Source organism: Hyalella azteca, unplaced genomic scaffold, assembly GCF_000764305.2.
Source record: "Hyalella azteca isolate HAZT.00-mixed unplaced genomic scaffold, Hazt_2.0.2 contig9630, whole genome shotgun sequence".
NCBI lineage: Eukaryota > Metazoa > Arthropoda > Malacostraca > Amphipoda > Hyalellidae > Hyalella > Hyalella azteca.
Window position 1 is genome coordinate 46,851 of NW_025939696.1, and position 26,597 is coordinate 73,447.

Below are 26,597 nucleotides of genomic sequence, written 5' to 3' on the forward strand. Positions count from 1 at the left end.
ATCAACGAAATTTCAACGAGTATAATGCCCCTGCCGTAAGCGAGTGTTGAACACTGTCCCGATTTCCGATGTTCCGAGTCCCGCTGCTCAAGCGAATTCCGCCTCCAGCCTAATCAACGTATTATCACGCATCAAAAATCCCAAGACAAATCAGCTTATTTTAGTATGGAGATGAAATCCCTGGAAAACACGTTATAGTTGAAGTTCCTGGTGTGTCGTCAATTGGATGATAGCAACGTAGAACCACACAGGTTTAAGCATTTAGTTCATTGTCCTGTTCAGATAACGTAAGGAAGTTCGCCATTTTGAACGAAATAGTTTGGGCAGGCCACTAATGTCGCCATCACATGCAGATGAACGGTAATATTGAAAAAATTTAGTTGTTTCTGGACCTGATAATTATTACATTCAATATTATCAGAAATTAATAAGCCAATGGGGCTATCAACTATTTTTTACAAGGAAGTCAGCTGTTGTTCATTTGCAAGTGTTATTAATTTGTTAGGTAAACTATCCCTTTGCTTACAATGAGCCGGCGCTGGCTTATTCTCTGTGTGCAGAGCTTTCTTTCTGTGGACGAACGGGAAGTTTGGCGGTATGATCTACTATTGCTGCTGGGAAGTTGACAAATGAAAATCGTGACAGGAGTTGCATTACCGACCAATCTCTAGAAAAAGGAATTAACGTAGAAGTTGGTTGCCGATTACCGGCTATATTTTTTGTAAAACATAACATAGCGAAGTCGGTGTGGCCTGTCGCCGATTCTTGTCATTTCCGTTACTTGTTCACAGAAGTGAGAAGATCCAAATTCATGTCCTTTGACCGGAAATTTTCAAGACTGACGATAGTTTGAAATAGCTACTATACTTCCACTGGGTTCGATGTGGTGCTAGGCATTTCAAGTCTGAACATATATTTTTCCATAGCTTTATCTAGTCTGTTCTTGAACGCGTTTATACTCGGAGTGTCAACGATATAATCGGGTAGGCTGTTCCACATGTCGGTGATTCGAAGCGAGAAGAAATGTTGTCAAGTAGATAAGTTGCAACGCAGTTTTTAGCGCATTTTGCAATTTATGGAAAAAAGGCGCCATTGTGCACGTCATGTCCGTCCGTCTGTCTGTCTGTCCGTCCCTGACCTCACGTTTTCGTCGGCGAGAAAATGCGCTCTGTCACTCACTGCAGTGAGTACTGAGTTATATTTTTTTAGTTTATAGTCGTGGCCCCTGGTGTTGGTTCTTGTTTCAAATTCTAGTAATCCTTATTTCACGCTGTTGCTCTTGGGGCAGAGGGTATTGCGTTTGTCGGTCGTATTGCTGTGGTGTTTGTTGCGCAATTGGAGGTTGATATTGTTCTCCTGCAAAATTTAATTGATTTCGTAGAATGTGAAATTCAAATCCTGGTTGCTGATTTTGCGGAAGTAACTGTTGGGGTTGGAGCTCAATTTGATCTTTGGAACTCGCCTCAGCTGGCCACCTGGAGTAATAAAAGGAACGATATAAGATCTACGTTGAAATTTTCATTTGAGGCTCTATTAATATACGTGATTAGAAAATATAGAGTCATTGATATATTTAACAATTTATATCAACAAAAAATAGTACCACCCAAACTTTTGATTTACAATCAGAAACTTGGATGGCTCCAAATATTGTCTTCAGTTGTGTTCGAAAAATCACAAAACTGCAGATACACCTAAATATTCATTTATATCACCTAACGCACAACCACAGCAGCCGCAATACCTATCACATGTATTGTAGTATCTATTTGTTAAAGTAAATCTAAAATAGGAACTCACTTGTTCAGTAAGTTTCTTCCTGTCGTCAATAGTTTGTCATAAATGCTTTTCTGCGTTGAAACCGAGAGCTTCGGATTGAAGGGGTAAGACACGCCTTGTTTCTGCACCAAATTCTTCTGGTTGACGAACCCATTTGCATTTTTATTTGAAGCTGATAACTCACCAAAGGAATTCAACCCTGGAAGATAACCGAAGTTTTGGCGTTCAGTCAACTTGTTTGACTGCTGCCTAAGTGATAGGTAATCATCTTCTCCCGTGTCTTCGTTGGAGTTTCCAGGCTGGCTTATTCCTGCAATGACTGTTTTAGCTAAATAATAATTCCGAATTGCATTGTACAGGCCTGGATCTTGGGCAATTTTTTTTATTAGTCCAATGCAACAATTGGCCCCCACCATTTCCTTACACGATTGTGTTTCTACTTGCTCCGGAACTGACACACCACCATGCGAGCCGGGGTATGGCCGAGTTCCGTCACCAGATATCTCGACTATAGGAGGTAAATTTTCTAGATCGTCCGCGCCTGATGGCATTGGACCCGGAATTACTAAGCCTCCCTGACCACCAGGTGTTTTGCCACTAGAGATTTCTGGGCCCCCGGTTCCGACTGTTGGTTCAGGTAACGGATAAATACCTCCAGCTGGACCCCCAACTTGTCCCCCTGGACCCCCAACTTGTCCCCCTGGGCCCCCAACTTGGCCGCCTGGACCCCCAACTTGTCCCCCTGGACTCCCAACTTGTCCCCCTGGTACCACTTGTCCCCCTGGTACCACTTGTCCTCNCTCCTGGTCCAACTGATCCACCGTAATCTCCTGGTCCAACTGAACCACCGGGACCTCCGGGGCCAACTGAGCCACCATGACCTCCTGGTCCAACTGAACCACCGGGACCTCCGGGGCCAACTGAGCCACCGGGACCTCCTGGTCCAATTGAACCACCGGGACCTCCGGGGCCAACTGATCCACCGGGACCTCCTGGTCCAATTGAGCCACCGGGACCTCCTGGTCCAATTGAGCCACCGGGACCTCCTGGTCCAATTGAGCCACCGGGACCTCCTGGTCCAATTGAGCCTCCGGGACCTCCTGGTCCAACTGATCCACCCGGACCCTCGGGGCCAACTGATCCACCGGGACCTCCGGGCCCATGTGGTCTCCCAAGGTCTCCCCCCTGCGGGCAGGTACATGGTGCGGGGAAGAGAGGGTTGGGCGGGCGGTGGGACACGGCGGCGGGTCCAGGCACAGGGGCAGGCGTCTGGCCCGACGCCACGATATCCGCGCAGCTCCGCGGCAGCGGCCAGTCCTTCACGTCCACACTAGCGTCTGCAGGCGCGTCATCATTAGTACAATCACTGAACTATTAATGAATAGATGCAGTGTTTTTCAATTGTTAAAACGATTAATCTATAAATAAGAGAAACGATTAATCTATGAAGCATTTGATAAATTCTAGGAATTAGCCTCAAATAAGTGGTGCCAATGATATGGATGAATGACTAATTATTCACTTTCCTCATTTGAAGATAATCGTCGACATCGGTGAATTTTTTAAGGTGAGCGTAGAAACAATGGATAAAATCTAAATGGTGACTGTTTCTGCATGAATAAACCAATGGCTTTTAATAAATATACGGCAGCCTGAGCACCACGTAATATCTTTGAAGCAAACATTCAAGCTTTTGAACGAGCCCCAGAAGTTTATGATTGTACGCCGATTGTCGTGTTGTTGCAAGCGTTTTCAATCGTTCCAAGATCACATTACTCTTTCGAATTGCAATAACAATAGGAAACACGGAGTAGGTCGAGAAGCATTCAAAACATCTAACAACAACTTTATCTAACAACGTAAGATTTTTCGCCGAGTTATTTTTTTAATTTCACACTTGATCAAAACTCACTTCAGCAGCCGTACTGTCCAAACTTGCTGAAGTCCATGTATCGGCTAATTTCTCGTCTGTGATTGGTGGGTTTGACCTGATAAACCGTCTGTAATTGGCTGACGGATTTTCGAACTCATAACTATTTTTGGTAGTATCCCATGTGGCCGGACAATCCATAACAATGGATTTCCCCGCATGGAATCCGATTAAATTGACATGCATTACAATGCTATTAATTAAATTACAATTGGTGGGTTTGGCCTGATAAGCCGTCCGTAATTGGCTGACAGATTTACGAACTCATAACTATTTCTGGAAGTATCCCATGTGGCCGGACAATCCATAATAATGAATTTCTCAGCAGGGAATCCGATTAAAGTGACACGCTTTACAATGTTTTTAATTAAATTACTCTCCTCACCGAGCGTGCATTGCACCATCCACTGGTACATGCATATGGAGAGCGTGCTGTTGAACTGCAGCGTCGCCGGGCACTCCATGACGCAGCCGCGGCCGTGGGCACACGAGATGAAGAGACCGCAGTCCCGCGGGTGCGGGAAGAGACCGTTCGCCTGGGGGCAGTGCGGGTCTAGCGCGCCCGTCCGCTCGCTGGCCGGCAGGCTAGCGTAGGGGTGATAGCGCAGGTCATACAGGAACGGCGCTATCTTGTACAACGCAGGGTCGAACTTGGCTGCCTCACCAGCTGAGGGACCTATGAGACGTTTTTTAGTTGGTAAATTTACTTTACATAATTTCATATCGGTTCAGTTGTATCCATTAGACAGTCGTATAAGTTCATTGATATTGCATGTATTAAAATATCACAAGCAATCCTACGTGTTATTTCTACTTAATATATGAGGAGCTGGGATTCTTACTTCAACGATCCTAATAATTCAAATATGTTTATATTTTCGTACATTAACTGAACACTTTTTGTCACTGCTTGGGCTGCATTAATATTTCGTGTAGAGCGATGAACATAATAAATGATCGCAGAATCCCAGAGCTTATTGTGATCCCACAGCAGCCGAAGCGCACGTCCCTGTAATACCCCAACTTACCGTGCATGTGGGGGACCGAGGCACCTAAAGCACCTGCCGTCATCGCCCCCAGCAGCAGCCACCACCACTGCCGTTGCTGCATTGCTGCTCCCGCTGTATGTAGGGGCGCTTAGATGTGTAGCTGCACGATGAAGAGAAGATTAGGACTATTTATATTACGGGATTTTTGAGTAATCATTTCATCATATCGTGTTTATATATAGATTCGGGTATTACTGTTACCTGTCGGGTGTTGTCATTTATAGCAGGACTGAGGTAGCCTAGACTGGCGCACGTTGTCCGCGGAATAATGTTCGCAATAAAATTATTTCGTGCTCTTTAAATATTTGTGAGTCGTTCTTAGGGCTTCAAAGAGAATTATTTATATAGATATAGATAAGTTCGTCGGCTTTTTTTCTTGATTTTGATAACTTATAATAATTCTTCGTTACGAAGAATGCGCATGAAGGCGATAAGGAAAAACATAATTTATTTTATTCTTTTCAAATTCGGCACCGGGTTTTTTACTATTGTATCAGTGCTAAGATTTCCATATGCCAGTTCCTATAATAAGCATACAAGTGACAACCCCAAGCCCTTTGATCTAAGATACCTCCTGTGGCTCATGGTTCTGCTAGCCACATGCCCCGTGGGCGCCATTATGGCCAGCTTTATTGAGGATGCCAGCATTTATGCTCAGGAAAGACCGATTCAAGCGCCTGAAAGATATGTTCTCTCTGATTGCTGTGGATACAGGTTACAAAAAATACAGTCAACAATTGTCGCATTAAATTCTTAGTTTTCCTTTACCTCGCGTGCATACTCACAATACTCCTTCTCGGATAATTTGTCAAGAGTTTTTCTTAAATTCTCTTGAAAAAGTGAAATAGACGGTAAGATATAATAAATTTTATTAATCATGAATGATTCTGGTATTAAATGTTTTCGTGTCTTTCAAGGTCAGTAGCTGATAAACAATAACGAATTCAGTGTGAATTTTTTCACTCGATTCTTAATTCTATTCTCTATTTATTCCTTTGTATTCATACTTTATTCTTAGATGTTAACGATGTATAGGAATGTAAATTAGGCATGTAAAAGCATTCCTTCTCGCTGTTGGTCGCACATTCTTTGTCCCCCATGGCGCTGTGTAAGACGTTGGGTGATAATGCTATTATAAAAATTCATAGCTCGCGGCCATGAAAAAAATGCGGTGAAAATAATTCGACCATGGCAGTCACTTGATAAGAATAGACAAAATGCTGCTCTAATTTCTAGTTAATGGAACGTTTTAACGTGTGAATGTGGCCCAGAGCTTCGATACTGAAGATGCGCCGTGTCTTGACATAAATTAAACCTCGAGTGTCTGAAATTTTTCTGACAAGATAGGAACGCTGGACGCTTCTAATGTAAAGGAAGTGGCGATCTTCTTCGTCTAGCAATCAAGTTTTCTTTCTTAGTTGCGGATAAAGATATGAAGCTTGATAGCTATGTTTACTGAATATTTTATTGATGAGTTAATCAAGTGGATCAAGTCGGCAGTTTGAATTTTTTTTATTCCAAATGCTTTTATGCGCGTCGGTACTTTTCGCATCTTTTCGAAAAAAAATTTGCTATTGAATGCAAATTTTATTTGAGTCAATCAAAATTTTTTGCAAACGCCTCAACTGATCGATGAGAAGCAGAATGATTATAAACTCCTAATGTAACTACAAAAAGAAATTTCCATCATAAACGAAGCTTCAGCATGCGCGTGAATGCTAACGGGTTAAACAGGTAACCGAGCTTGACTGAAAACAAGCCATTTGGTTTGCATATCCGCCTCCACTGGTGATAAATGGATTTTTGTCTTGAAAGGACACGTATAAATTAAGCAGCTTGCGACCCAGGCATGCGGAGACGCTCCCATGCTCCCCTGCAAAGAAATAATTCTTTCCCCGATTTATGGTCAGCGAGTGTGACGTGCTGCTCTGGGTCGTCGACCCATGTATCCGTTTCAATTTTGTTGTGTTGATACCATTTGTCATATAGATGCATTGTTCTCTATCACAATAATATCACCTTTTATTTAATGATATATTAAGCGCGGACAAAGAAATTCTTGTCTGAACGGCAACAGGCCATGGGCCTATTTCCTCAGTGCCGACATTTCTATTCTAAAGCCTGCAAACCAAAGTGACCGTCAGTAGACTGTCAGAGGGATACGCAATATGCTCAGAGTCAGAGTAATACAGAGGAGTGGAGAATACACAATATGCTCGATGTATTGCATACTTATTTTCGTTACCGTAATTTCATTTTACAAAACTCGTGACCACTTACGAAGCTGACATTATCGTTTTCTTCAACGATAAAGCCTCAATTTCTGCATTAAAAACATCCAGATGGCAATTTTTCTAATAAATTATCATTCATTTCTTTGTGGGTTAGATAAGATTAAGCAAATATTTATTCCTCCTCGTCTTCTGTCAGTGCATGTATATTTTTTCTATGAGCAGCCCTGAAGCAAACATTAACATCGGTGCACACACCAGCGTTCACATCTGTACTTTTGGCCATAGCTGACGTGGTACCACAAGAACGTCGTTAGTTCAATGGACGACAGAGCACAGCGGGGTGTTGCTATTTTGCTGGAAACGCATGCCTTGTCACAGTCGCCTTAGCCGCTGCTTTGCTGCGACAGCTTCTGTGGCGATAAAATTTATGCGAAGCTTCAATACAGCATTGTGGGGGGCTTTATTCAAACGTTTCCGTCACCTAAGATTTAAATATAGTACTTAAAAAGCGAGTAAATAAGTACACTAATAATATTGGTATATAGATTAGCTAATGACAATATTTGATTTTCCTTTAAATATGTTTTTGCTGCTATCTGTTGCCGATTTCATGATATTTCAGGCCGTCTTTAACATTTCAGAAATGTTGTCAAGAAATCTAACAAACAATACCTCTACCATATAATAATAAATATATGTAATCGAATATTCTAGGTCCTTACTGTTCTTACTGAATATATTCTAGGTTCTAATTAAGTGCGAGTATGTACGAGTACATAAATTTGTTTTGAGTTGTGTAAGGCCAAATACATATATATCGAGAATTACTTGATTTTTTACTGCTGTGCATTGTCTGAATTTTGTACAAGGAATATGAAAATTATTCATTGTGCCTGCATCAAAACCTTTGAAGGTTGAATTCTCTTGAAAACCTTTGAATTCGCAACCAGCGTGGATCCTCGAATTTTGTCCGTTCAAATTTCGAGAACCGATGCTAGCTGGTCAATGCACGTGAAGTTTTCAAGGAAAACGTATGAGACGAGCAGCAAATTAAACAACGCTAAATCCAAAAATCTCCGTGCCCAGTCAAGAGCAAACATAAAAGATACAAAACGCATAGGAATGGATCAGTTTTTGTCATCTTGCCTTGCCATTAGTAATTTTCTTGCCACAAGAGAATCATGGTTCCGGGAAACGTTATTATGTCTAGCATCAGAGAAACCCATAATGAAAAATTGTTATTTTCGCCGGAATTTTGCTTAACAATCTCTGCAAAATTTCATGTTTTTCGCCGAGGCAACCTTGAGATAAACGAGCTGCTGTCAAACCAGGGTTATTATTGCGGCAACCACAGGGCTCTTCAGCACACGAGCTGCATTTCTCTGCTCAGCGTCTCGCAGAAAGCTCTTTGCTCAGGCTCTCGCGGGAGGCTTTTCTCAGCGTCTCGCAGGATGCTCTGCTCGGCGTTTCGTAAGATGTTCTAAGCTTAGCGTCTCGCAGGAGATTCTGTTCAGCGTTTAGTAAGATGTTCTATGCTTAGCATCTCGCAGGAGATTCTGCTCAGCGTTTCGTAAGATGTTCTAGGCTTAGAAGCGTCTCGCAGGAGATTCTGCTCAGCGTTTCGTAAGATGTTCTAAGCTTAGCGTCTCGCAGGAGATTCTGCTCAGCGTTTCGTAAGATGTTCTATGCTTGGCTTCTCGCTGGAAATTCTGCTCAGCGTTTCGTTTGCAGGATGTTCTCTGCTCAGCGTCTCGCAGGAAGTTGGCCGGTTTTAGTGCAGCGATCTCCAATTTCTGTTATCTATTCAACCCCATCAAAATTCTTTGAATCGCGACACGCTGAATGATGTCGGAGTCTTCTTGTATCCAGCTCTGTTAATTGTACATTTTATTTAAAGGATGTTTTTATGACCAACGAACAATTGAATGGAAAATCAGTATATTTTGTTAAATTCCTGTCGTTATGTTTTCACATTTTAATTTCCAATTAGCTAAATCCATGAACTCATGTTGCTATACAAAGTTTGACAAATTCCCAACAACGTTTTAATTGCATTATAAAGGCTCTTACTTGGATCCTTTAGCTTAATGTATATTAGGTTTTCAAGTCTTACTGCGTTCTCCCATGTAAAGGAAAAATACTCGCTCCAAAAAATCAAACATGAATTCGACGACGATGGCTACGCAAGCGTTGTATTATATTTTTTAACACTTGAATCAATCGTTCAAAATTCGTCGGACATTGTTTGCATGGAAATTACATTAAAATATGCAACAAGTTACGACTAATTTGAACGATTTGAGTTGACCAACGCAAATGAAGACTATTGGTCTATATAGTTTACTTGAGCCCAGCGTCGTAATTTTGAAGTCAACGTAATTATGCCCCATGCGAGAATTGTATGCAAATTGCAGTCGTGCGTAAGACACAATTGATGATCATTGAGGGCGAATGAATTCTCTAGTACTAAGGCGTAAATTGTAAAGATTCCCCAAGCATTTGTAAATTATAAACAAAATTGTCTAAAGAAAAACATAGGACGAGTGCGTAATCGTCTGTTTACGGATGCATTCCTATATCACTATAGCGTTCTTTATTCCAGGTTTGTTCGATAACCTAAATTCGTTTTCACTAATAAGTAATCAAAAGGAAAGAAGGACGCACAATGCTTGGTTAGTAGTTATATTATCCTGATGTGCGTTTGTACATTTAATTACTTTAGGGCATTTATTGGAAGGTTTTCCTATGCATATTCAGGCAGTGAAAAGTTTTCAGTTGCAAGTTTAGCAATATGTATTGCATGTCCCTGTATATACTGTAGAATTGTGTCATGAATCTAAGATATTTATGAATAAAAGTCTTCATAAAACAAGGAACACAAGTGTCGTTGACCTTCCTCATGCATGCACAGCTTCGTCTGGGGTCTTCCTCCGTCAAAACCTGCGGCTTACACTTGAACTCAGCGCTGACCCTGCGATGCTGAAAATGTTTCTCTGCGGCCGAGTGATGAGCGATAACCGCTTTTGGACGTGAGGCTGGGGCCCACGTGACTCGAATATTCATGTGCTTTGATTATCATTTTATTCAGGGTTCATATATGGGGAATATGCACTGCTAATGCAAGCCTTTTTGATATGATTATTGACGCTTGCTTGATATGCCTATACGGGCATCTAACGGGTTTCATACCCTATTTTATGGACTAAAGGAAATATTCTTGCGTTTCTGAAATCTTTAATAATTTTAAACTGCACTGAAATTTTAAAAGTAATTCTTCTGTTCAAATGCACGTCTCGCCGAATTCTTACAGTAGGAAATGACAGAAATTGAGCGACTTTAAAAATTAATATTCGGGGCGTGGTGGTCTGAAAGCATTCAGAGGCAGCCATTCAAATCGAAATTCACGCAACACCTTGTCGCATTAGAAAAGTCTGACTATTTACCTGCCACGCAACACTTGGTCGTATATCTCCGGATATCGCAGTCCATTTATCTCCATTTAACACTTCAATGCCCATTAGCGCAACGCCGTAAGTGGATAACTTATCTCTGACATATCCTGCTTTAACGTGGGATGAGATCGCTAATAAAACTCCATCGCTGAACATCGCCATTGTATCATCTTTCATTTGACTGTGAGCGATTAATTGCCGTGCCTGGCACCAGTTAAAAACTCGTTTAATTAAAAATCAAAGGTCAAATCCTGCATCCACGAAATTTAAAAGGCAATACCGGTTTTGAGTTTCGCAAGTCCGATAAAGCGCAACCAATTATTTGAAAAATTCGATGAGAGTTACGTGCATTCTCATCTTGAGACTATACAGTAATTACCTCCTTTGGCACTATACGAACCACAACGAGGCGTTGCTGTTTCAGCACATTCTTTTCTATTAATATTCTTTCGAAATAACGTACAAAATTGCATAATCGACGTTAAGAACTCACATGCCGGACACAACTTTTTTTTGGCGGTGCTCCACTTCCCCACACAGTGACTTCAATGAGGCTTAGGTAGTGTAATTCCTAAAGTCTTTTGTTCGATCGGTAGGCAGAAGTAATAGAAAATTGCAATATAGTTTCCATGCTTCCTAACAGCTAAAATACATGTACGGTTCATTGTATTGTAATGTGCGAAAAACTAATAACTGCTTCGCCTCGTGCCGTGACTGCTTAGCTTCATGCCGCGAATTACGCGACTGGTTTGTGACGTGCCAATGCATTCGCTATATAGTTAATTAATTAAAAGCTAATTTAACAGTTGATATAGTTAAATGAAAAGTTGATTTAGTTCAATTTATGGTGATGAAGTTTAATGTAAAGTTGAAGTACATTACTCGAACCTTCAAGTCTCTCTCGTCTTCCGTCGACTGCAAACAAGGAATCCCACAGCCGCTCTTGCGCAAGTGTAATGACCGGCAATTAGGAGCTACCTCGGTCTGTGTTTTCTAACAACATTTATTTTAAATTCACAATATTTTCCCCACGTAAACGTTTCGGATACCAGTTTTACTCATCAGTTCAAAAACACTTCTTATCTTATTGAGTCTTTAGCTGATGATGGAGCGTTGTCAATAATAATATAGATAGCTTTTTTGGCATTTTCTCTGTTTTTTTTTGTGACTTAAGAAATCATTTCATCTAAATACATACTTTTTTCAACAATTCCTGCACTGGGGATATCAAGGGACGAAATCAGAATAACACCTGGCTTCTAGACCACTAATGAACCTGAAGTAAGTACCTCTGTAAGTGGACAAGCCAATTGTCTGAACATATTTAGCAGAGTTTTATCTTAAGTGCATCGTATGAACACCGGCAAATTCTTTCACTACCTAACTCTTCCCGACGACCCAAACGCCGGAGAAGTCGCTTCTCGTCCCTTCAGGCAAATTTCGTTGAAAAAAATGTTGCTGACGAGTTGATTTCGTTGAAAGAACATTTAATCAAAGTAAATCAACTTCAGAGGCCTGGTGAGAGCCTTCTATTTGATTGAAAACGTAATGGCGTGTGGGCGATGCGTTTGTATTTAAAATCCTCGTTCTTTTTGTTATTATGATGGAAAAATTTCGGTTAAGTAAATGAAAATAAATTGGTTATTGATTGAACCTAAATTGCATTACAAATGACAACACCGATATAAGATGACGTTCAATTGAACCCAAATATAATGAGGGACAATTGAACCCTAATGAAATGACGGACCATTAAACCTCCCAAAAAATGACGCTCAATTGAACCTTGATAAATTACGCGCACAACTGAACTGAAATAAAATGACAAATCGGTGATCCCTAAGTAGATGATTGATAACTATACCCGAAATTAGTGACTAATTCGACCCGCGTAGTAAACCAATAAAATAGCGTGCGATTAAACCCGAATTCAAATAAAAGTAATCAAATCATAATAAATCGACGGATAAATGAACTTTAATATAATAATTGAATAAGAATAGCACGACAAAACGAACTATTTATTTCTTACGGAGCTTGTGCAATTTGCATGAGCGATATCCCTCATATTTGTGGCTTTATGATATCCGTCGCAAACATTAAGACAACGGCGATCACATCATGGAATGATGATGTAATATTATAACGATAATGTTATACTATATTGGAATGTAATAGGATATATATTGATGCAATGAAATTATAATGAAATAATATATACAGGGACGAAACATCTGCAATAGCAGAATACGTCGGGGTTTCATCCTCGCCGACAATGGATTACTTTACTTTTTCTATATAATACCGTATAAAATTGATGATCGTTAGTCGAATGATCCAAAGTATTCATAAAAAATGCATTTATTATCGCACAAATATTTTGGTTGGTGCGTCGTGATCTGAATAGCGAGGCACAAAATGCTTGCCGCAACTGAAAATCACTTAGACGATATATTTTCCGGATGAGACCTGAAAGTTTTTATTAAAACTGTCTGTGGCTCTCCGATTATACGACCGGTAAAATGTATTATATAAATTACAACGGGGTTAACAATTGTTATTATTGAGGAAAATATTATTGAGGAAAAATATTATTGAGGAAAATGTTATCTGTTAGATGATTCATGAACATATGATATTATTTTCATAAAATTAATCGACTGGAAACATTGTTAATTCGTTGTTGAAGGGATTTAATTTCAGTTGACATGCGTAACTCTACTGATTGTGATCGTCTACTGACGAAAGTAACAAAATAATTGTCAGCTGACTGTGCCTGCTGAAGGAATGTGTTTTTGTTCCTAAATACTGCGGGCAGCAGGAGATCGGTTGGGTTCGGACGTGTGAAAATATCTCACCTTAAGAGAGGTGCTCAGGCAGACTGCACCAGTCCTGTTGCGCTGACCGCGTCACGTGTTGGAGTGATGCGCAGTGAGCGACCTACCGCTGCAGTGCGTGCTGCTGCTGCTGGTTGCTTGCTGCACCTGCATCAGGTTGCTTGCTGCACCTGCATCTGGTTGCATTTTGCACCTGCAGATGGTTGCTTGATTCAGCTGCAGCTGGTTACTTGCTGCAGCTGTACTGCATNGGTTGGATTTTGCACCTGCATCTGGTTGCATTTTGCACCTGCATCTGGTTGCATTTTGCACCTGCAGATGGTTGCTTGCTGCACCTGCATCTGGTCGCATTTTGCACCTGCATCTGGTTGCTTAATTCAGCTGCAGCTGGTTACTGCAGCTGCACTGCATGGTGCAGCTGAATTATGTTGCAGTATGTAGCTGCAGCGTGTCGTTTTGTAGATGTAGCGCGTAGCGAGGTAGCATGATTCATCTTATATTATCTCTATGTAGCTGCGGCATCAAATGTACGCGTAAAGGTTGCAAGTTTTTACGCTTGTTACTCGGACAGCCTTTAAATGGCGGACATTGATGAAATAGTATAGCTGAAAAACAATTATCTTAGATTGGCTTATTAAGAAATTTTCCAAAATTTATATATTTTTCAATATTCGTATATTTTCCAAAATTCATAAGTTTTCCCTAATTCATAATTTTCCCCTAATTCATAAATTTTCCAAAATTGATAAATTTTTCGACATCGCTAATTTTCTGAATTTATAGTTTTTAGCGCATTTTCTCATTTATGGAAAAAAATGCACAATTGTGCTCGCCATGTCCGTCTGTCTGTCTGTCCGTCCGTCCGTGACCTCAAGTTTTCGTCGACGAGAAAATGCGCTATCTGTCACTCACTGCAGTGAGTACTGAGTTATATTTTTTTCATATTTTCCTTTTGTATGGTGGAGCTAATGTGGGAAATTTTTCCCAATATTGTTCATGATATTCTTAGTTGATTTTGATTTGTTAGTTATTGTCATGTGGTTTATGCCGTATTCAGAGTTAGATTGTACTTAGTTTCGTAGCCTAAGTAGTTTCAGCTAAGCTTTTCGTTCATTTGCCAGCAAGCATTCAAGTCACTTAGTCCATTTTGTTCAGTCATCAAGCATAAGTTAACTTGAGAGCTGCAATATCAATTATTCACTCATAGACGATTTATTAATTCCCAGCAGTCGGTACAACATCAGCAGTTCATCAAGTTGCTGTCTTCCTAGATGCTGTTTCCCTATAGCTTTGTTTGCATGAATGTGCTATTCATTACTTGAATTAATTTACTCTCTAAATTTTATTCTTTTATAGTACTCTAAACAAATCAGTGATCAATTGTTGCAAACTCAAGTTTCAACTTTACTGTGAACGGAGTCTCCATGCAGTGTTTGCCTAGGAACCAGTTTCCTCAGCTGAGACTCACGTTTTTCACCTTTTTCTTTCCTTAATTTCCAAAGCCAAGTTTTTAACTATACTTTTCTAATTTCCGTCTAGAGAGTAACATCCTTTAATTGAATTCCTCTATATTTCTAATTTGCCGCCTTCTTACAGCATTAGCACTGAGACATATCAAAATCTTCGGCTCGTTCTTGATTGATACATTATTATTGCATATTGATGTTCATCATAAAGGTAGGATTGTTCCATCAATTAGCGAACGGTATTAATTTAACTTTCCAGTATCGGGGAATCATCTGGGCAACGCCATTAAGGAACTTTTTTCTGCTGGATTGGTTACCACGAGTTATTCGCTACCACTGCCCTTCAAGATTGCCATCTCCTCTTTCATTGTTTATATATAATCCAGAGTATAAATATTATAATTTAGCCGCCTTATTATAATGGCCATATCACCGCCAGTATAGCACCTGCACATAATCTATTTTCCATATATATCCGCTGAATCTTATTTGCATTATTTTGTCCGATTGTGTGAGCCAGTCATATTCCTCACACTCCCTTATTCATTTCTATGGTGAGTCCGTCTTCATCATTGCAATCTCTGATACTTTCTGTTGAGAGGCTCGTTGTCACTGATAAAAATGTTTCTCATCTTACAACGGATTCGTGTTGGTGATAACGTGACCAAAAAGTATAATCAGTTTTTAGTTTTGGATTGTAATGGAGATTTCCGGCTTCCAATTAAACATGTGTAGCTTTTTAGCGCTGGTAGGCATTTACTATTAAACATTCGCCTTTTTCGCAATTTCTTGCTTGCATATTTAGTGATGTTCCAACTTTTGTTCTGTCTGCGCGAATATAGAATGAACAATATTAAGGAGGCTACGGTTATTCGACGGTTATATTAATATTAATATTGTAATATTAATATTATTAATATTAATATTAATATTAATATTGGCTACGGTTATTCGACGAGAGTATGGTTTGTCGTCTTCACAGGTGCAATGAATGCTAATTAAATACGGAAATTAGTGACGGCTGGAAACTTGTTCGCAGAAAACAATGCCTGGCTACTGCATCTGCATGAATTGAAGTTTTAATGCAAAATATTTTCCATTAATGCAACCGAGGAACAGGTTCGCTGACCTTCAATGTGAACGTACAGCGGCATCAAGTTCGGGAATTATTGCAGCGCTGGCTTACCGAGTTGAATATCCCCACAATTAATGAACAATGAGACAAGTTAAAGTAATGGTTCTTATTACAACATCCCGCTGACCGCAGGCGTGCCCGGGATATCCAGCAAAATGACTGTTATTATTATTACCTTCAAAAGTTTTGCATAAGGAATCGATCGGTGCGAATGCCTGTACGTTTTTTCCGTCTCTAATTGTGCCGCATTTAACCTCTAATTTCTCGTTAACGTTTGACATAAATTGAATATTGCTGTTGAATACAAAGTAGTCAGCTTTTGATTAGCTGCTCATTATGCAGTCGCTCCACTATATTTAGTTATTGCCGTATATATCCTCTTTAAGATCTTGTTTGACCTTACGAAAAATCGGAGCATTGCTCGAGGAAGAGATTAAAGAAATGCTTTCTATATCTACAAGGATTAGACATAATAAGAGAAACACATGAGAAATAAACAAAATATATTTTAGTATGGTGTAGGCAATTTGCGGCAATTACAGCCTCAATTAGCCGAGGATTGATTCATACAAATTGTGAATTGTTTCCAAATAAATTTTAACCCATTGTTTAGTTAGTACTCCTTCCAGTTCTTTCAAGGGGACCGTTTCGGTCAAAAAACTTTTTTATTTACTGACGGATCTCTTTGAAACTTGGAACACATATGTAGAACAAAAATTTAAGACCTTTTTGTTCGTGCAACTTTTTCGAAAAAAAATGAAAGAAAACATGAAATTAATAGAAACGGTGAAGAAATGAGGTACTGTAAAACTTCCCTCATTCTATAAACGTGCTACAATATCGAGAGACGTATCATTTTATTCGTAAAGACCATATCTAGAAACCATCCGATCATTTTTTCCAATTTCTAATTTGTTCGGGTGGGAGGGGGGATTATCCGAAATTTTTTAATTGTCACCTACCCACCCCCTTTTCCAATATATAATCCACACTATAACGAAATAAAAAAAAATGATCGGACGAATTGCAGAAATTTTCTTTACAAATCGAATGGTATATGTATATCTCTCATTGCTGTAACTCGAAAATCATAGGAGGAGATAGGTTTGCAATCAGAAAATTTCAAGTTTTCAGGAGGCCAAAAAAAAAAACGAAAATTTGTGATCATTGAAGGCATAGGTTTTATCGGCGCTTCGGCGGCTGTCGTGAAAGAAGAAATAAACGCACAAACAGGGCTGTGGGCATTGTAAATGCACGAATCTTGGAACTTCAAAATAAGACTAAAAACCGGAGGAGCCAAATTTTCGATTTTTTACCGAAACGGTCCCCAATTAAAGTTAAACGGTCTCTCAGTTAACTTCGACTTTCGGCCAGTCCTGTGATTTGCTGAGGACAAATTTTTTCTTTTCTTTCAAAATCACTCCATTATTTTGTGACAGTATCTCTAGAAACATCAAGCATTGGCGGAAGTTTCTGTCGCACTAGCACCTGCCATACGGGCACAAACAATTTGGTAACTTTAAAAGTCAGAGAGGTTTGCCAATTATAGGTTACAGGTTAAGTTATAGACACGAAAATTTATCAAAAATATTCGTACAGGGATAAAATATCAATTAGCAGCAACAATAAACAATGAAAACTAGAAATATGTCATGTTTTCATTGCTTATGACACGTTAAAAAATTACAATATAAAATGTCAGGTGTTTACTTTATTTCGTCCAACCCCTGTATTTATAACTAAAATTGCTATGACTACTACTTAACTTATTTATGTATGTCTATGTGTCTAAGACTTATCTTTGAACTCTTGGATAGCTGCTATCGCGGCGTTGATGAGAGCTAAGTCTGCAGACCATTTTTCGACGATGGTACACGTTCATATATAGTCTTACGTGGAATTGTTTTATCCATTTGTCTTTATATGAAAAAGCCTCATCTTTTCCAAGTCCTTTTTTCGTTTCGGCCTGTGATGGCGTGGGTTACTAACCTAAAAGTCTGAATAACGCGATGAAATGGAAGAGAAAAAACTTTATAGAAAAATGCACCAACTTAATCAGCGACATCCTTGCTGCACGCCGGGTGTCGAGTCCGTCGTTAAGTTTTGATCGTTGTTGATTTGTCGGGAGCGATCCGACCAAGATTGTCTCATAGAGGGAACAAAAACGGCCAAATCAGCTCACAAAAAAATTAAAAGCGGACCACCGTTCAATATTTGCTAAGAAATTTGTAATATACGGTGCAGCAATTTAATTTTAGGGAATTTTAAATTTTGAAAATTACAGATAGGTTAAGGGTCATCGAATATTTCAACTGGAAAATTCTATTGGAAAATGGCCCAAATAAATGAATTTGGCCACATCATAAATGTCTCATCTGGCAACCCTGATCCGAATTATCTTGAGGTTTGACGCCACTTAGGAAAGCGTCGACTTATTTTAGGAGTAAAAGTTCAATGCAATGATGCCATCTTTAATTTGATGTTGCATTATTATGTTAATTACTTCCACGAATCTGTCGGCTAGCATCTACATAACCTTAACATTGGATTTGCGATACTGAGACACGCAGTTTCCGTACAGTTTTTCAATATATGAAGAATTTCTTGTCCGGACTAATGTTGAAATATTTTTAACATATTCTTCGCTTCCCTCCATTCATTGTTCAACTGAACAAAACATTTCAAAATGTTTGCGTTTGCTGTGAATGTTTGGGTGTTAATGTGGGTTTGCTGTGAATTCCGACATGATATTTTTCGCGGAACCTGATCATTTCCGGAGCAGATCTATCATTTGCACAGCTCGTCTCATCACGAAGAATAAAGAGGTTTTTCACCGCGGCTTTTGACCTCATAAAGTCAAGTTGCGATCGGAGGTCACTTCAAAACGCCTCCAATTTCCCGAATTATCGTCGTTTCAGGATTTTGCTTAACGCCGGATCAACGATCACTATTGAGGAAACTGTCTCCCATAATTTCACGTCTTGCAAACTAAAAGGAGTTGCGGCCAGGAAATAAGATAATAATGTATGATGACGTGCAGGTTCAAAAGTTGTTTATTAAGCTATTACAGATGTCGAGAACTCAAATGTTTCCTCCATCTTCAATAGCGAAAACGTATGATAGTTCAGTGCTTACGGTAATATGCTTTCACAAATGATGCATACCAACTGTACAAAGTGTACATAGGTGCTTGTATGAATACCTGTTCAAAACACTTCTAAGGAATAATTATTCACATGCTGAGCATATGCGTATTTCTCCTCTCAATTAATATAATTCAATTTTTAATTTAAACATCTTATTTCAATTTCTCTCAATTATGGCCTCGCTTGATTTCTTCAACGTGGAGTTGGAATATCTGAAATAAAATTTGCATGCAGAGCGACGAGTGACTGGTGAGGAGCAAACATGCATGGACACTTTGAACAGTGCAACTCCGCAACACTTTAACGCGTGGACAAACATGTCCCTGGTCCTAGTGACCACATTTGTGCTGCTCGACATACTCTCAAATTAGGCAAGACAAGGACGTTGTTCTAATGAGACTCGAACCGAATGACTTGAAAGAAGTGGTGTAATTTCGTTTCTAAAAAAAATCAAACTTATTGATTTTTTTAAATTAAATGTTTTATCCACATAGCTAGAGCACTACATAGCCACGTAGTTTTTGGACGTGATTATTTGTGTGCATAAAATTCATGAGCTTTAACCGGGCAATTGCAATCGCATGGATAAATGCAATTCATGGACATTAACCGTGCACCTGATGTGTCTATGATACATCGGCTCTAGCTTGAATGAAATGATTTTTACGCACCAACTTCATTGTATTCTTGTTCCCACCTCTATTGTGTACCGGGAAATTCCTGAACGAGAAAATTCATCCCCGAGCCTCGGAATTCTCCCCAGCAATCGCGCGACAGACTTTTTGAACTTAGGTTCGGTTTTGAACCCGAGGTGAATTGAAATCACGTTTTATTTTATATTAAAAAAGTTATTTTTGTGATAAAATATTATTGACATCTGCCAGTGGATGTTTTTGTGAGGTCACATGGCAGCTGCTTGTGCGATGTTCGAATGTAAGCTTTGTGTTTGTAAGGCTTGAACGATATTGTTCAAAAACCACTTGCCTGATGTAAGTAAGTGTTGAAAATACGTCTACTGACGTTACGTGTTACATGAATTATAATTACATTAATGATATATCTAAAGTAGCAGTGTGCAGCCATAGTGGAATTTTTATTTTAGTCTCTCACGGAAAGTCGATTTTGCAATGGTTTTCAGGGGGAAAAAGTTGAGCAAAAGCAAGCAAAGCCAAATGAGGACGCAAGGCCTTCTCCCCTCTCCAACCCACAGTGGTTCTTCACTGCCCCTCCTTTCCCCACCCCCCACATGGGGTTCATCACTGCCCCTTCTTTCCCCACTACCCACATGGGGTTCTTCACTGCCCCTCCTTCCCTCATATCCCCGTCCGCGGGAAGCCACGACGCCGCCCAAATACCTTCCCCAACACGGATGCCAGGATAGGAAAAAATCACAAAGAAAATCGGACTTGAATTAATGGCGGATCATAAATTGCGGGATTGAACTCGGGTGAGAGGAAACTGAATGAGCTGATGGTTTAGGCACAGCAATCGCTTTGCTTGGATATTAAGCGTGTCCTGATTTTAATGATGCTAGCTTGTACAGCGACGACTGAGTGGAGCCTCGCTTTCGTTAGCATCGAATTTTCGCATTAATGCAAAAATGTGTTGCCAATGATAGAGGAGCAAACGTTCACGGTAATGATAAATATAATAACATCGACGATAACTCGAATGAACGAATGTTTAATATGCCTTGAAATGCCACATGACAATGATGGATGTAATGAGTTTGAGTATTCAACTGTGAGCGCTAACGTAATATTCCTCGAAGAAAGCTAAATAAATGACACCTGATAAGATGAAGGTAATGATGTTGAGGATTATTAAACTGAGCTCTGTCGTAATATTTCTTGAAATAAGTTAAACAAATGTCGTTAGTATTTCCTGCCGCATGACTGCGACCGAAGAATCGTTAGTCGCGCTGGGGACGTTTGGGCTTCCTGTTGACAATTGGTGTCTCGCCATGGCGACTGGAATTAAAAATAAGCCCCGGGCATAAGTAATTAGCAGCATCCTGTTTTTTATAATAAATATGTTTTTCGTGGAAGTATGTTTCATCGGCTCACTAGAGGCAGCTAAAAGTTAATGAGATTCTAAATGTTTTGAAACGTTGGTTTGAATAAACCTAATCAAAAGAATTTGGTTGTCTGATAAAATTTACGTCCTGAAATGTACGATTTTCTGATATCAATAATCGAACACTGGGATTGGTTCAAAGTGTACGAATAAATCGTGACCTGTCTTTCATATGCACAAAAACTCGATGCAGTTTATAGCGAATGATTAATATATTTGAGGCGGACAGGCATGCTTGCGCCTGTCCGCATTATATAGCATTTGCCTTTATAGTTGAAGACTTTCTAACGAATCGTTATAAGCGTCTTCTAGATCCTGAGGATATTTTTGTGTACTTTTCGTTATTTATTACAAGTTAAAATTGTCTTCAATGACCACAATGCTTAATTGAAATAAATAACTTTACTTCACTGATGAGTTTCTTCAGAAGAAAAACTGTAATAGGAAGATAATGCCATCAATTATACTAGATTGGCTTCTGAAATTAAATACGAGTTTATGAATCATTTAAATGATTTAATTTGTAATTCACTGAATGAAAAAATCACCCCGTTCCTTATTAAATGATATAACGATTTAAACACCGAGATTTTGTTTAGTCTCTAGACGAGCTGAAACACTTCACATTAAGGGATTAAGGGAGGTTCACCCTAAAACCTTCGGATTTGGCTTTTTTTTGGCATTTAGTATCATCTTAAAGCTGGCATTCTGCCGTATCCAACGGTACCACTGCGATCTCTCTACGACCTACGTCAACATTAGCGTACACGACTGCTCTTTAAAAGGGGGCGGGGGAGGGAGGTCCTTCAGTAATTATATAGGAACTAATTAGCTGCTGAGATCTTTAAATATAGTGTCTACTTGAGTTGTGATGCAGTTACGTGCTTAGTCTCATCTTAAAGCTGACATTCTGAGCTATCCAACGGTACCACTCCGATCTCTCTACGTCAACATTAGCGTACACGACTGCTCTTTAAAGGGGGGTGGGGGGGGAGGTCCTTCAGTAATTAGATAGGGCAAAAATAGCCGGCCAGCACTACATATATGGTGTTCTCTAGCATCAAGGCTTAGTCACCCGCCTCGCTTCGTATGGAGAGGTGTACTGCAAGTCGCTGCTACCATCCTTGAGTGGAAGCAAGCTACAGAAGCCTGTAGTTTGGTATCCATGCTACATTGAGTGCCTATTTCGAGGCGCGCGGGACTTTATCGCGCTCTCCTGAAAAGTTTAACTTATTGTCACGGAAAACCTATCTCCTCCTAGAGTTTTGAAGCTACAGCGATGAGACATATACCATTCGATTTGTAAAGACCATACCTATCGAGTAACGAAGCCATTTTTAGCGCATTTTCTCATTTATGGAAAAAATGCACTATTTTACTCGTCATGTCCGTCTGTCTGTCTGTCCGTCCGTCTGTCTGTTCGTCCGTCCGTGACCTCAAGTTTTCGTCGACGAGAAAATGCGCTCTTTGTCACTCATTGCAGTGAGTACTGAGTTATATTTTTTTAGATTTATGCATAGTTTGGATTCAAAATGGGGGGAAGGAGGGGAAATCTGAAAAAAAATTAAATGCGTGTAAAAAAACTAAGGCAAAAATCATAAATCGAACTTCGTTACTCGATTGGTATGGTCTTTACGAATCGAATGGTATATGTTTCATCGCTGTAGCTTCAAAACTCTAGGAGGAGATAGATTTTAAAAGTACCCCCATTTTGGCGGTTTTCTACGAATTTCACGTTTTCTATGCATTTTTTCGAAAAAAATTACTGGAACAAAATGTGATTATTTTTTGGTTTTACATATATGGGTTAAATTTCAGGTAGATCCGTTGATAATTGTGGAAGTTTTTCTCTAGGGTAGACCTCCCCCTTAATTCACTCCACTCAAGCGTCTGGTCGCACTAAATCCCAATAGGTCATGTGGACCGGACGGCTTCCATCCCAAGTTAGCAACCGTCATAGCCGGCCATTTACCGTCATGTTTTTCGAAAAACTTTGAACGAAGGGATCTTGCCGGCTGGCTGGAAAAAAGCTCAAGTGACACCATTGTTCTAAAAAGGTGGCAAAAGCTGCCCGGGCAACTATCGCCCTGTCAGTTTGACAAGTGTCGTTTGCAAGGTAATGGAATCTATTGTGAGGGATCGATTGATCCAGTGGTTCCCAAAGTGGGCGATATCGCCCCCCTAGGGGCGGTGGAAAGATTTTTGGGGGGCCGTAAGGAAGAAAAGGGCGGTAGGGGGGCGGTAGTCAGAAGTCAATTTCGGAAGTTCGAACGTTTGTTTGACGATTTGTACACAACACGTGCAGCGCATGACTCCCAGCGATGGTTTATTCACCCAGATCTGTTTTTTAACCTCTCCTGGGTTTACGTCTCGGACAAATTAACGGCCGGACTCGCGGCCGGTCTCACGGCCAATTTCCAAATTCAATGATCAAGTAATATCTCTCAAACTAATGAACTTAACTCGATGAAACTTGGTACACGTATTCATTAGGACCTAACGATGAATGTTTTGCTCGTGAAAATTGTTCGAATCTTGCCATCCGTTGTTTTTGCCATAGTTATATGGCAATACGGGCCGAAATTCACATAGATCAAGTAATTTCTTCCAAACTACTGAACAGATTCGAACGAAATTTTAAATATACAGTCCTAACTACTGAACGGTAATGTTTAGCTCGTGAAATTTTTTTCGCATGTGCCTTCGTTCGCGAGTTTCTTTATTTCACTTACATTCGTGATTTAAACAGCAATACGTGCTTAAATTCGCAGTAATCAAGAAATTATTTCCAAACTACTGAACAGATCTGAACGAAATCTAGTATTTAAATACCTAACCTCAGCAACGGTGATTTTACAATTTTTTCGTTTTGCCTTCGTTTGCGAGTTATACGGCTATACGTATACGGCTATACGTATAAGGCTCTTGGTTAAACCGGCCGGTAGAAAAGCCGGTCGTTCCTCCTATAACTGTATAACTTGCGAACGAAAGCAAAATAGAAAAATTGTCACGAGCCAAACATCACCGTTGAGAGGTTTGGTATTTATATAAAATGTTTCGTTGAAATCTTTTCTGTAGTGTAGAAGAAATTTCTTGATCGCCGCGAATTTTAGTGACAAATTACCCGGCGATACGGGTCGAATATAAGGAAGTGTGAAATCAAGAATGACGGTGGAATGGAAAAAAAAAACTCGTAAACGAAGGTAAAAAAAATTATGAGCTAGAAAATCACCGTTTGGTAGTTAGGAATGTATATTCAACATTTCATTCAAATCTGTTCAAAAGTTTGAAAGAAATTCTTTGATCACTGCGAATTTCAGCCTGTTTCGCAATATACGCGTAACTCATGAATGAAGGTAAAATTTTAAAATTGTACAAGCTAAACATCACCGTTAGGTTCTGATAAATACGTGTTTCATGTTTCATAGAGCTGCGTTCATTAGTTTGGGAGATATTGCTTGATAATTGAATTTGGAGATTGGTCGTGAGACCGGCCACCAGTCCGGCCGTAAATTCGCCCGCGACGTCCCTAGGTTTCTGGTGCTGAAACAGTTAAAACAGCTGAAAAACATATTGGTTTAATAAAGGGGGTTCTATTTGTGAAATATACATTTGTGTATAACCTTTATCTTTTAAAATTGCAGCGTACTAAATTTCAAGAAAGAGGCGTATATCTGCGGGGGGCGCTAGAAATTCACTAGGGAGCCAAAGGGGGCGCCAGCCTGAAAAAGTTTGGGAACCACTGGTCACTGATCGATCATTTAACTGTTAATAATATCCCATCAGACTGTCAACATGGCTTTATTTGCCGGTAGATCTTGCAGCACATTCAGATCTTGTCTACTCTGAATGAATGGACCCGCCTTCTGGACGAAAGGAGCCAGTAGATGCTGCAGTGCACCTCAATTTCGCTAAGGTATTTGACAGTGTCCCACATGAGCGGCTGTTGCGTAAATTGAAGTCTTTGGGAATTGAGAGTAATGTACTCGAATGGATCCGAGATTTTCTAGTAGGGAGACGACAACGTGTCACTGTGTCAGTACTAAGAGGACCGTATCAGACTGGGCTTCAGTGCGCAGCGGCGTGCCACAAGATAACGTTCTCGGGCCTGTTTTATTCGTATCGTTTTTAAAGGATCTGCCAGAAGCTGTGTCTAGCGTGCGTGTATGACGGGATGCTTATTTCGTTGTATATTTTTTTGTTTTTAAGAAGCATTGGTTCAACTGTACGTTCTATTAATCTTGTGCTTAGATTAGTGACTAGTCAATTGTTGGTAACATTTATTTTACGACTGTAATATGGAATCTCATTTAACTGTGATATTATTTTGTTAACTCAAGGGTTTAGTTTATTTATGACTCAGCAATGCGTAAACAAATATTTATTTCATGACTGTAATATGGAATCTCGTCTAGCTGTGATATTTGTATGATTTAGTTGTTAGTGTCTTGGGACGAGACTGAATGTGCAACCCCAACGTGATTGGTTGAGCTGCTCCTGGCCTGGCGACGGCCGGTGCGCCCTAGATAGTCATGAACGATGGAGAGTTTGTTCACTTGGGAATTAGTTTAAGATTATTGGACTTATAACTATGATTCGGTTGCCAAATGATTAAAAATACGATGACTCTATTGTATTGTATTATATTGCACTTAGAAAGGGTTTACGGTCTTTTTTTTACATTGTAAACGGGATGTTAATTAAGGTAAGCTCATTTTGGCTGAGTTACCCCTCGCGGAGAAGTTGTGTGTGCTCAGTGTTAGTGGGTTGGGGCGACACGGTTTCGACTCGAAAGAGACTGAGCTAAATTTGGGCTTCCAAGAATAAACTCCACCGCAGTTCTGGTCATAACTCTTAATGAGTTCCACCAACGGAGTAATAACGGCATAGGTGGAGTTCTTGGATAGTTCCGGATTTTGGCTGCGTTGGGCGGTTAACAGCCGTTCCATTCGCACCCTCGTGTCGTAGAGGCTAATAACCTCTGCGCTCGAGTAAATTGTCAGCGGCTTATTGGAGGCTCGTACCCTTCAATAGTCGTGCTTTTGAGGCGTAACTACCACCCCGGTTCTGTGTCCTTGGCAGTGCATTAGGACTCGAACCCCTGATCATTGCGTTGGTTGCCGGCATTGTGGAGCGGCTCGTACCCGTATTCTTGCTGTCCGTTCATGTGGGGTCGTCAGTTTTGTGGTACGGCTCGTACCCGTATCCTTGCTGTCCACTCCTGTATGGTTGTCAGTTTTGTGGTGCGGCTCGTACCCGTATCCTTGCTGTCCGTTCCTGTGAGGTTGTCAGTTTTTTGATGCGGCTCGTACCCGTATATCCTTGCTGTCCGTTCTTGTGAGGTCGTCAGTTTTGTGGTGCGGCTTGTACCCGTATAGAATAGAATAGAATAGAAGTGTCGGCGTTGAAGACATAGGCCCATGGCCTGTTGCCGATTCTTGAACTTTTCGTGACGTGATTCACAAGGGATCTGGCCTTTGGAACCCGATCTTT

At 40.1% G+C, this 26,597-nt stretch overlaps 1 protein-coding gene across 1 annotated transcript; it reads right to left on the bottom strand.

Annotated features, from left to right (window-relative positions):
• Positions 1 to 1,260: 1,260 nt before the first annotated feature.
• Positions 1,261 to 13,366, bottom strand: LOC108668014 (collagen alpha-1(I) chain). The gene is made up of 6 exons (XM_018155135.2): positions 13,303 to 13,366; positions 4,738 to 4,858; positions 4,095 to 4,385; positions 2,568 to 3,116; positions 2,220 to 2,404; positions 1,261 to 1,356 (listed from the first exon to the last, which is right to left on the bottom strand). The coding sequence occupies exons 2-6, from the start codon at positions 4,817 to 4,819 to the stop codon at positions 1,261 to 1,263; spliced, it is 1,203 nt and encodes a 400-aa protein (XP_018010624.2). The 5' UTR covers positions 4,820 to 4,858; positions 13,303 to 13,366.
• Positions 13,367 to 26,597: the final 13,231 nt, after the last annotated feature.